This window comes from Giraffa tippelskirchi, chromosome 11 (assembly GCF_054371585.1).
Source record: "Giraffa tippelskirchi isolate mGirTip1 chromosome 11, T2T-mGirTip1v1.2.pri, whole genome shotgun sequence".
Lineage (NCBI taxonomy): Eukaryota > Metazoa > Chordata > Mammalia > Artiodactyla > Giraffidae > Giraffa > Giraffa tippelskirchi.
Genome location: NC_137285.1, coordinates 18,674,676 through 18,686,998, shown reverse-complemented (window position 1 = coordinate 18,686,998; position 12,323 = coordinate 18,674,676). Strand labels below are relative to the sequence as shown.

Sequence of the window (12,323 nt, the reverse complement as noted above, 5' to 3'; positions counted from 1 at the left end):
AGGGTGCAGGCGGACCCGCCCTGTTGACCCCTTCTCTCCACCCCAACCCCATCTCTCCTTCAGTTTGCAGACTCATGGCAGATACAGTTACTCTCTCGTAAGTGCCTTCCCAGAATGGAAGTGGGCACGGGATTCAGCCTTCCCTGCTGGCAGAACTTGGGGGATTTCATCGCTAGAACCAGGAAGCCTTCTCCACCCAAGTTGGGTAGCATAAAGGTCCCCAAGAGACACTCTGGTTGAGTCAAGGCCCACCAAGTGCTGCCGGCCGCCCCTGCGGCCTGACTTCCCCACACTGTTTTTAGCAAGAGGAAGAGGGAGGTGACATCTGATCAGAAGGCCCGGCTTCTAACAGACAACTCAAGAAGGCAGAAAAGCTTCACCCATTGCCTCCTCCTCACTGCTCCTGGCATGGGAAGGGGCCTGGGCAGCTATGAATTTACCACCCCCAAGATAAACGGGAACAGGCACCCCACCATCTGAAACACTTCACTGCTATGAAGAGCTGACAGCCGCTGGTGTCACTCCCTTCCCCCTAACTGTAACATTTTATTTTGCTCAAGAGAAGTTTTTCTGCTCTATTTCTCATTCCCTACAAGGCCTGGCCCTAAGAGGTCCCTGGCAGGACAGGGCTCGGAGCTCCACACACCACAAATTTCATACGTGTCCGAGAGAGTACTGCATACCAGCCACCCTGGGTTCAAATCCTGCTCCATCAAGAGAGCTGTGTGGCCTTGGGAAGGTCCCACACCAAAATTACCTTCAAGGGCAGTGGAGGACTTAGTCTGTCAGTTAGGGCACCTATACAGTGCAAAGCACCTTGTGGGTGCTTGGCTAAGTGTCAGCTGTTCCTAGGATTTGGGGCTGAGGGAACAGAATACTTTCCTATAGACCTAAACTAAAAACTAGAATGACGCTTCTTACAAACACACACATTCTATCCTTCCCTCTTAAAGGCTTCCTTGATTAAATTCTTTTTTCAAAGAAAAAATTATTTATTTATTTGGCTGCACCACGTCTTAGTTTGGCACACCAACTCTTAGTTGCAGCACGTGGGATCCCTGACCAGGGATCAAACCTGGGGCCCCTGCATTGGGAGAGTGGAGTCTTAGCCACTGGACCACCAGGGAAGTCCTCGATTAAATGCTTAAAGTCTGAGAAATTCCTGAGAAGCAGCCTTCATTCACCAATTGAGGAATCAAGGCCCACGGGGGGATTTGTCTGAGGTTGCACAGACAGCAGCGAGGGGCAGACCCAGGAAAGCGCGTCCCCTACCTCAGATAGCTGGTCTTGCCACCGTGGCCGTGGGTGCTCTGGGCCTGCTTAGGGCTTCTACAAAGTTCTCGCTCCCTCGCATCACCCACGAGTTTGTGGAGCCCAGGGAGTCCCAGACACACTCCCTTCCCAAGAAAACTCAAAGGGTGCAGCCACTCCCTCCCCCAAGGTCAAGAGCTTAGCTCACTCACCAGTGAGGCAAGAGTGCTCTGGGCTGAAAACCTTGGGAGGGGGGGGCAGACCCCATCCATGCAGGCTGAGGTCATGACTTGTTCTGTAGCTGGGAGACTCCAGGATTCCCAGCCTGAAGGCATCCTCAGAGCCACTTCTCAGCCCAACCTGTAGCCTCACCTACCCCACCCGCCAGAGGCTGGTTCTCACTCCAACCCAGCACACAAGGAGGCGGGAGTGTGGGGTGCGGGGGAGGGGGAAACTAAGCCTACCCTCAACATCAAGAAAGAGCCCATTCAACGGGAACATGTCCCACCCTCCTCCCCCACACCCAGTGACTCAGTGGCAAGTTTCTGGAGCAGAAACTGAGGGTGGGGAGTGGTTGTCAAACCCCCAGGCTGAAGCCCTCGGAAAATACAATAGGGGAAAGGGTATCAGGAAATCCCCTCTATTAGATAATAAAAGAAGCTGGCCAATTCCTTCTGGCCTCAAGTGTGGGGGCACTAGGAAGATGGCTCAGGGGTCCTTCTCCTCCCAATCTCCTGACACCTGCTCCCAAAGAGATCAGACTACTTAGGTCAATTTCCCTTCCACTTCAACATGCGTGGGATTGTCTTACATCTTCGTCGAGCATCCTGCTGTTTCTCCCTCCTCGCCGCATCAAGCTTGCCCATCTGAGCCCCCCAACCCTGGACATTTGTTATGATACCCAACCTCCCACTACGGGTGTTACTTGTTGCCCACCTCTCATGTCCAGCACCTCCGGCCCTCCCAGCGTCCACGACAGCTTTCTCCCAGCTCTTCCCTTCACCCCCAGACCCTCTAGCCCTCCCAGCTAGCTCCCCTGTGCGCCCCGTCGGGGCTGTAGGAGGCAGCGGCCAGGACCTGAGAGGGGGCAGGGCAGGGCAGGGCGGCCCGAGCTCACCATGGCGAAGCCGGAGAGCAGAGCCGAAGTCCGGCTGGAGGCTTTGAGCTTGGCGCGGCTCAAGTAGAGTTTGCGCCAGGACAGCGCCTGCATCGAGTGCTCGTTGAGGCTCATCACCTCGGAGTAACTTTGGCCGATCCAGTCCGGGTAGGTGACGGCGGGCGGCGGCGGCGGCGACCCCGGGGGCTCCCCGTCCCCGCTGTGGCGGCGGCTCCGGCGGCTGCCGCTGGTGCTGTTGCCGCTGCTGAGGGGAAGCTCGGGGCTGTTGCTGCTCGGGGGCGGGGCGGGCTCCGGATGCATGGAGCACGCTGCAAAGGCGCGGGCCAGCCCGGGCGCCTGCTAAGGCAGCGGCCCCCACCCCGCGCCGCACCTCCGCCTCCGCTTGAGGAAGCCGCCGCCTGGCCCCAGCGCGGGTCCGGCCTGTGCCGGCCGGCCACCAAAAGCAAGTAGCTCGAAGAAGCAACTACAGCACAAACTTAGAGGCCCGCCGCGCCGCTTGCAAAAGCCCGGGGCAGCAGAGACAGGAGCCTGCGCTCAAGCAAGCGTCTCGGATCCCCGGACCCGCACCCTCGGCGAGCGACACGATTGGCCGCCGCCCGGGCTGTTTTGCATGCGCCCCGCCCATCGGAGGTGGGCGTGGTTAGTGTAAGTCACGTGACTCGTCTCATCGGACAGTGCCGCCCACAGTCCCTGGCCGGGCGCGGTCAGCGCCAGCGCCTCTTCCTGGAAGCGCTTCAGCCCCCGGGCCTCTCTCTGTTTCTGCTGCCGGCGCCTGCCATCTCCACAGCTGCTCTTGTGGCCCTTCTCCCAGAGCTCGGACTACTGGGTCGAGCCACCTGAATTCACCTCTGGTTGCCTCCTGAAGCCCGTTTCCCCCTTGGAATAAGGTGACTTAGGATCTGGAGGAAAGAGCTAACTGTGATGTAGATAGAGTTCATTCATTCTGTGTATTGAGCGCCTCAGTTCAGTTCAGTCGCTCAGTCGTGTCCGACTCTTAGCGACCCCGTGGACTGCAGCACGCCAGGCCTCCCTGTCCATCACCAACTCCCGGAGTTTACTCAAACTCATGTCCATTGAGTCAGTGATGCCATCCAACCATCTTATCCTCTGTCGTCCCCTTCTCCTCCCGCCTTCAATCTTTCCCAGCATCAAGGTCTTTTCAGATGAGTCAGTTCTTTGCATCAGGTGGCCAAAGTGAGCGCCTACTGGGTGCCATCATTGTTCTGGGCACTGAGGGTCGGGTGGTGAATCAAAGGGACAAAATCCCCTGCCTTCGTGAAGCTTACATTCTAGTCCAGTAGCAGGGACACGCAAACACCAAGGAGTAAGTTATAATAGGTTAGAACGTGAAACATGTATAGAAAAATAAAGCAGATCAAAAAGCAAGAAAAGAAAAATAAAGCGGAGAAAGCGGGCACAAGTAGCGTGCAACGGCTTTTTTTTTTTTTTAGGTCTGAGATTTGTGGTATGTTTTGTCCAGTTTGTTCACTTACAGTTAACTATCCTCTGAAACAAGCTGGAGTACAGGATAATAAGCCCATTCAGTAAGTTTACTGAGTACCTATTAAGCGCTAGGCTGAGGGATGCCAATAAAATAGTAACTTTCATGGAATCTTATATATTAGTGAAGAGAATAGGCAGTCAACGAACAAAATAAGTCCACATTTTTCTGACTTGGTCACTTTTGAGCTGAGACCTGAACCAGCAATGCAAAGAAGCAGGGACCTGCTTCCCTGGGGCCGAAGGGAATAGCAGATACAAAGACTCTGAAGCAACAATATCTGCCTGTTGGAACTTTAGGAGGTCAATTTAGCTACAGAATAATAGAGGGGAAAGGTGAAGTGGGGCTAGAGTACTGAGGTAAGAACTGTTCCCTAGGGTATCAGCTCCAGGAGGGCAGGGACCGTCTTTGTCGGTTTCACAACTCTAGCATCTAGAGGGTTGCTTGGCACACTGCTCAGTAAATATCTGTTGAATGAATAAGTGTGGGAGAGACAAGAATGAGTGAAACTTAAAATTATCCCAGAGTCAAGTCACAAGCCTGCGGCATTCCAGGTCAGCTATGTGAAATTTAACTCTTGTCACCACTAGAGGGCACCCCTCTACTCAGCCACATTATGGGATAGACCTGAAGGCCCCCTCCCAAAAGCCTCTGGAATTCTTCCAGAGACCTTTCTCTGTTTTTTTATGAAGACCAGGGAACTTGGAATTTGAAATCTCATCCCACTGGGCTTGTTTCTTTGCTGGTCTTTGTACTTGTCACTTCTTTCACTTACCATCTGTGTCTCAGCTCAAATATCACCTCCAAACAGAGACCTTCCTTTTCTAAAGTAGGCTCCATTTCATGTTATGACACCTCATTCTGTTTTATTTCCCTGATAGTTCTGATCACTACAGTATCTGAAATCACCTAATTTATTTATGTACTGACCTGTTTGTGCTCCCTCCAGCCTCTCAACAATCAGTGTGCGTTCAGTTGCTCAGTTGTATCTGACTCTGTGACACCATGGATTATAGACTCCTCTGTCCATGAAATTTTCCAGGCAAGAATACTGGAGTGGGTTGCCATGCCCTCCTCCAGGGGATCTTCTCAACCCAGGGATCGAACCTGCGTCTCTTGTGTCTCCTGCATTGGCAGGTGGGTACTGGTTCCAAATCAGGAAAGGAGTACGTCAAGGCTGTATATTGTCACCCTGCTTATTTAACTTATATGCAGAGTACATCATGAGAAATGTTGGACTGGATGAAGCACAAGGTGGAATCAAGATTGCCAGGAGAAATATCAATAACCTCAGATATGCAGATGACACCACACTTGTGGCAGAAAGCGAAGAAGAACTAAAGAGCCTCTTGATGAAAGTGAAAGAGGAGAGCGAAAAAGTTGGCTTAAAACTCAACATTCAGAAAACTAAGATCATGGCATCTGGTCCCATCACTTCATGGCAGATAGATGGGGAAACAATGAAAGATGAGAGATGAAACAGTGAAACAATGAGAGATGGGGAAACAGTGAGAGACTTTATTTTGGGGGGCTCCAAAATCACTGCAGATGGTGACTGCAGCCATTAAATTAAAAGATGATTGCTCCTTGGAAGAAAAGGTATGACCCACCTAGACAGCATATTAAAAAGCAGAGACATTACTTTGCCAACAAAGGTCCATCTAGTCAAAGCTATGGTTTTTCCAGTAGTCACATATGGATGTGGGAGTTGGACTATAAAGAAAGCTGAGCGCTGAAGAATTGATGTTTTTGAACTGTGGTGTTGGAGAAGACTCTTGAGAGTCCCTTGGACAGCAAGGAGATCCAACCAGCCCATCCTAAAGGACATCAGTCCTGAATATTCATTGGAAGGACTGATGCTGAAGCTGAAATTCCAATACTTTGGCCACCTGATGTGAAGAACTGACTCATTTGAAAAGACCCTGATGCTGGGAAAGATTGAAGGCAGGAGGAGAAGGGGAAGACAGAGGACGAGATGGTTGGGTGGCATCACCGACTCAATGGACATGAGTCTGAGTAAGCTCCAGGAGTTGGTGGTGGACAGGGAAGCCTGGGGTGTTGCAGTCCATGGGGTCACAAAGAGTTAGACACAACTGAGCGACTGGACTGAATTGAACCATCTGGGAAGCTATCTGAGAGCAAAGTTCCCCTCTGTTTAAATTACTTCCTTATCACCCATGGCCTCTCACAGGAACTGGCACAACAGAGATTCCCAGGAGGAACAGGTTTAATGAAAAAGATAATGAGATGGTATTGGTTCTAAGAGGCACCCCCCTCAGTTTTACAGGCCCACTGGAGCCTGAGCAGGGCCAGCAGGTCTGGAAGAGAAGAACCTTGAAGCAGGGAGGGAAGATTTGCTGACTAAGAAGGAACCAAAGGACTTGTCAGTGGCAGGTCAGCCAGGGGCTTTGGGGTGGGGATGGGGCCAGGTTTCCCACTCTCCCACTCTCTTAATTCTATGGAGTTTGAATCCCACTGCCAAGTGCACAGAGCAAAAGAGAAGAAAAAAAAATACTATCAAGACTTGGGTTGGTGGGTGGATGGGGTGGGCATCTGGGCAAACCCTGCTTCCTGTTTTAGAATCTTAGAGCCCTGAAGGGTCAGTGGTTAATAAATTTTCTCCCAGGTGGGCTGGTGGTAAAGAACCCACCTGCCAATGCAGGAGACATAAGAGATGCGGATTCGATCCCTAGGTTGGGAAGATCCCCTGGAGAAGGAAATGGCGACTCACTCCAGTATTTTTGCCATGGACAGAGGAGCCTAGCAGGCTACAGTCCATGGGGTCACAAGGAGTCGGACGTGACTGAAGCGACTGAGCTCACAGCACATTAGAGCTAGTTGGGGCCATGAGATGCACCCCATTCCAAACCCCTACTTAACAGCAACTGATGCCCCAGAGAGAAAGCACCTTACCAAAGTAAACCAAAGAAGTCAGTGGAGAATCAGACTTGGAACCCGGGCTGCCCATCCCAGCAGTGCCTCCAAGGACTATCTGTGCTTCCCCCTAGTGGCTAGGGTGTGTGTGTGTGCTCTCAGCCTTTTGGAGATTTATCCGAAACGGCCAAACAGAATTTTTCAATCAACTCTGTGTATGTAGGTATAGGGATCCAACTGAAGGGACTACTGCAACCTGCTTCTCCACTGTGGCCAATGGATACAGCCCAGGGCTGGCCAAAGATGGTATGAGCTGCCTTGGGAGGTAGCAGACTCCCACATGGCATGGGGTGAAAAGTACAATAGCACTTAAGTAGTACTTACCAATGACAGGGAACAATAGACTGGTTCCAAATAGGAAAAGGAGTACATTAAGGCTGTATATTGTCACCTGGCTTATTTAACTTATATGCAGAGTACATCATGAGAAACGCTGGGCTGGAGGAAGCACAAACTGGAATCAAGATTGCCGGGAGAAATATCAATAACCTCAGATATGCAGATGACACCACCCTTATGGTGGAAAATGAAGAAGAACTAAAGAGCCTCTTGATGAAAGTGAAAGAGGAGTGTGAAAAAGTTGACTTAAAGCTCAACATTCAGAAAACTAAGATCATGGCATCCAGTCCCATCACTTCATGGCAAATAGATGCGGAAACCGTGGAAACAGAGGCTGACTTTATTTTTTTGGGCTCCCAAATCACTGCTGATGGTGATTACTGCCATGAAATTAAAAGATGCTTAGTCCTTGGAAGGAAAGTTATGACCAAGACAGCATATTAAAAAGCAGAGCCATTACTTTGTCAACAAAGGTCCGTCTAGTCAAGGCTATGGTTTTTCCAGTAGTCAGGTATGGATGTAAGATTTGGACTACAAAGAAAGCTGAGCACTGAAGAATCGATGCGTTTGAACTGTGGTGTTGGAGAAGACTTTTGAGAGTCCCTTGGACTGCAAGGAGATCCAACCAGTCCATCCTAAAGGAGATCAGTCCTGGGTGTTCATTGGAAGGACTGATGTTGAAGCTGAAACTCCAATACTTTGGCCACCTGATGCGAAGAGCTGACTCATTGGAAAAGACCCTGATGCTGGGAAAGATCGAGGGCAGGAGGAGAAGGGGACGACAGAGGATGAGATGGCTGGATGGCATCACCAACTTAATGGACATGAGTTTGGGTAAAATACAGGAGTTGGTGATGGACAGGGAGGCCTGGCGTGCTGCAGTTCATGGGGTTGCAAAGAGTTGGACACGACTGAGCGACTGAAGTGACCTGAACTGAACCAATGACAGACACCATTCTAAATTGCTGCTGCTACTGCTAAGTCGCTTCAGTCGTGTCCGACTCTGTGCGACCCCATAGATGGCAGGCCACTAGGCTCCTCTGTCCCTGGGATTCTCCAGGCAAGAGTACGGGAGTGGGTTGCCATTTCCTTCTCCAATTCTAAATTATGTATTAGTAAATAATTTATACATTATTGTAAATAAATATGTAATATAAAATATACTTAAATAACAGAGTAATTGATAATTTATTAAATATATGAAGTATCAACAACCTCAGACAAGCAGATACCACTCTAATGGCAGAAAGTGAAGAGGAACCAAAGAGCCTCTTGACGAAGGTGAAAGAGGAGAGTGAAAACTCAGTATCAAAAAACTAAGATCATGGCATCTGGTGCCATCACTTCATGGCAAATAGAAGGGCAAAAAGTGGAAGCAGTGACAGAGTTTATTTTCTTGGGCCCCAAAATCACTGTGGATGGTAACTGCAACCAAGAAATTAAAAGATGCTTGCTTCTTGGAAGAAACACTATAGCAAACCTAGACAATGTATTAGAAAGCACATACAGTACTTTGTCATCAAAGGTCTGTATAGTCAAAGCTATGGTTTTTCCAACAGTGAGAGTTGGACCATAAAGAAGACTGAGCACAGAAGAACTGATGCTTTTGAATTCTGCTGGAGAAGACTCTTGAAAGTCCCTTGGACTGCAAGATCAAAACAGTCAATCCCAAAGGAAATCAACCCTGAATATTTGTTGAAAGGACTGTTGCTTGAAGCTGAGGCTCCAATACTTTGGCCACCTGATGTGAAGAGCCAACCCATTGGAAAAGACCCTGATACTGGGAAAGATTAAAGGCAAAAGGAGAAGAGGGCAGCAGAGGATGTGATGGTTAAATAGCATCACCGACTCAATAAGATATCAATTTGAGCAAACACCAGGAGATAGTGGGGGCTTCCCTAGTGGCTCAGACAGTAAAGAATCTACCTGTAATGCCGGAGACCCAGGTTCAACTCCTGGGTTGGGAAGAGCCCCTGGAGAAGGGTATGGCAACCCACTCCAGTATTCTTGCCTGAAGAATTCCATGGACAGAGGAGCCTGGTGAGGACCCCATGCGTCCATGGGGTCACAAAGAGTCACAACTGAGTGACTCATACACACATACAGGAGATACTGGAGGAGAAAGGAGCCTGGTGTGCTGCAGTCCGTGGGGTTACTGAGAGTCGGATTCACAACTTACTGACTGAACAACAAATATCTATATTATCTCATTAAATGTTTAAAAAATGTTTAATTATTTTGTTATTATTTTATTGTATTGAATATATTAAATATTGTATTGAACTCAAACATTCCTTATATTTTCATATTAATATCACCACTTAAAAATTATAGTCAATTTACAATATTGTGTTGGTTTCGGGTATATGTCATCACTTTGTAGATGAAAAAAAAAAAAAATGCACAGAAAGCCAGTAAGTAGTAGTATAGGACATTAAACTGAGTCAGTTGAGTCTCTAGAATCTGGGGTTTAATGACCACCAAAGTGACCCCTGCTTCTGCATCAGAATCTCCAGAGGTATTCTTTTTAAATGCAAGTTACTAAAACCCTCCCAAGCAGTTTCCTTTTAGTCAGTTTTTTGGGTAAAGTTTGAGAACCACCACACTAGATAAGCTTCAGTTTTAAATACTTTTAGTCTTCTACGGTGGTTAAGGTTGACTATTCCCTTGGCCAGTCAGTTGCAGTGTGACCTTGGGCAAATTACTTAACCTCTCTGAGCAAACAATACTCTTGGCAAAAAGAAAGATATTACAAATACCTATTCATGGACCCCGAGTCTGGACAACCAATCACCACCCCCAGGCACATTTTTAGGAGGGGTAAATCTGATGCCCAGCTGAAGAGGAAATCCCTTGCCCCTTCCTGCCCAACAAGGCCGTAAAGAATTCCCCACTTTCAGTTTGAAAAAAGAGCATTTTGTCAGAGCCCATCATGGATGCTTGCTTCTATTTCCTTCCCCTATCTCTGCCTTACCTCTGACTACTCATGAGGTTTGAAAGCCCTAAATTAATAATAATAAAAGAGCCATAATTTCTTGAGCTCCTGCCTTTATAGACCAGTGCTTCTATACCTCTGGTGATGGGAAGTACCCTCCTTCTGTACGTTTTTTTTTTTTTCATTTTTTGGACGTGCCACTCAGCATGTGGGATTTTAGTTCTCCCACCAGGGATTGAACCCATGCCCCCTGCATTGGAAGGTGAAGTCTTAACCACTGGACCACCAGGGAGGTTCCCTGTACAGTTATTTTTAATAGTTCAAAAGTTTTCCTTCTATGCATGTGACTCCCTCTAGGTGTCACACAGAATGTGTGAAATCCCTCTGCTGCCCATCCCTCATGCCAGCTCCACAGGACATCAGGAAGGCAGCATTAGTGCGTGATCCAGGGGCTTTGAGAGTCAAAGAATTGGGTGACGGAAGGAAGCAGGGGACTGGGTACAAAATTCAGATTTAGGGTTTGTGTTGATGCCAGAATGATTCTCTGCACCTGAAGCTCAGAGACAATGTGCAGGGGAGCCCCTACCCCACTTTCCTGCCCCCCAGGCCCTGAGCTTTTAGGGCTCACTATCCTCCCTGGTCAGAAGCCATCGCTGGGACTGTGTGTTTGTGCTCATGCCTTCTATGGTTAGTGCTTTTTGTGTCCTGGCTAAGAAATCTTTGCCAGTCCCAAGCTCATAAAGATATTCATCTATGTTTTAAAACTTTAAAACACAAGAATTTAAAAAAATTTTAGAGGGGACTTCCCTGATGGCACCGTGGATAAGAATTCACCTGCCAGTGCAAGGATTGACACAGGTTCAATTCCTGGTCTGGGACGATCCCACATGCCACAGAGTAGCCATGCCTGTGTGCCACAACTACTGAGTCCCTGAGTCTTGAGGTTGTGCTCCCCAGCAAGCCACCATGATTAGAAGAAGCCTGGGCAGAGCAACAGTGAGTAGCCCCTGCTCACCTTAACTGTAGAAAGCCAAGGCAAAAGTAACAAAGACCCAGAGTAGCCTAAATAAATAAATACACATTATTAAAAAAAAAAAAAAAGCCTTGGGACTTCCCTGGTGGTCCAGTGGTTAAGACTCTGTGCTCCCAATGCAAAGGGCCCGAGTTTGATCCCAGGTCAGAGAACTAGATCCCACATACCACAAGCAAGACCTGGTGCAGCCAAATAAATAAATATTAAAAAAAAAAAAGCCTTAGAGAAACTTCCCTGGTGGTTCAGTGGTTAACTCCATGCTTGCAATGCAGGGGGACCAGGTTCAACCCATAGTTGGGGAATTAGAGCCTACGTGCCAACACTGAAGATCCTGCGTGCTGCAATTAAGTCAGGCACAACCAAATAAATATTTTTTTTAAAAGTTTTAAAAGATAAGAAACAAGTTCCCCATTGAAATGCACGGACCATTCTGTCAAAAATCAAATGACTATATGTGAGTGTCTGTTTCTGGATTCTCTATTCTATTCCATAGCTCTATTTGCTAATATGCCAGTATACAGTCTCTTGATTAGTCTACCTATAAAATAAGTGTTGAAGTTAGATAGGTTAAGTCTTCCAACTCTGTCCTACTTTTTCAAAATGAGTTTGGCTATATTAGGTGCTTTACATCTCTCTCTATATTTTGGGGTAGAATGTTGGGATAAATTTTGGAATACAAACATGACTTGGAAGTCATTGCAGTCTCTTCAAGGGGTGGGGTCTTCCTGGAAATCTAGCATCCTCCCTCCATTAGAAAGAGAGGAGTGAGAATCCCCCGGCTTCCCAGTGGTTAGCGCTGACTTAGCACTTTCACTGCCATGGTCCTGGGTTCAATCCCTGGCCTGGGAAATAAGATTCTGCAAGCTTCTCAGAGCCACCAAAAATAGAAAAACAGGACCAAACGAGGTCCCACTGCAGAGACAGAGCACCTGCATCAAGGACTGTTACGAGTTAAATTACGTCCCTCCCCCCAAAAAAGATGTGTAAGTTCCAACTCCCAGTACCTCAGAGCATGATCTTATTTAAAAAACAGGGTCTTTATAGAGGCAACCAAGTTAAAATGAGGTCATTTAATTACAGTAAGCCCTGACCCAGTATGACGTGTTTATAAAAGAGGAGATTGAGACACACAGAGTCTCAGAGAAAAGATGATATGAAGAGACACAGGATGAAGACGGTCATCCACAAGCCAGGGAGTGTCTGAGGCTTCCAG

The 12,323-nt window shown here is 48.1% G+C and overlaps 1 protein-coding gene across 5 annotated transcripts in view; it reads right to left on the bottom strand.

Moving 5' to 3' along the window:
* LOC145525929 (calcium release-activated calcium channel protein 1) overlaps window positions 1-12,323 on the bottom strand; it is a 42,049-nt gene that overhangs the window by 12,377 nt on the left and 17,349 nt on the right. Inside the window, exon 1 of one of the 5 annotated variants that reach the window (XM_081540085.1) lies at window positions 2,329-2,925. The exons of 3 other annotated variants lie outside the window; for them this stretch is intronic. Coding sequence is in view for 1 of the 2 variants with exons in the window: in XM_081540084.1 (XP_081396210.1) it covers window positions 2,369-2,668 (300 nt within the window). In the remaining variant the exon portion in view is untranslated. Of the gene's footprint in view, window positions 1-2,328; window positions 2,926-12,323 lie in introns of those variants that run through there. One more of the 5 variants, XM_081540084.1, reaches the window with a different exon arrangement.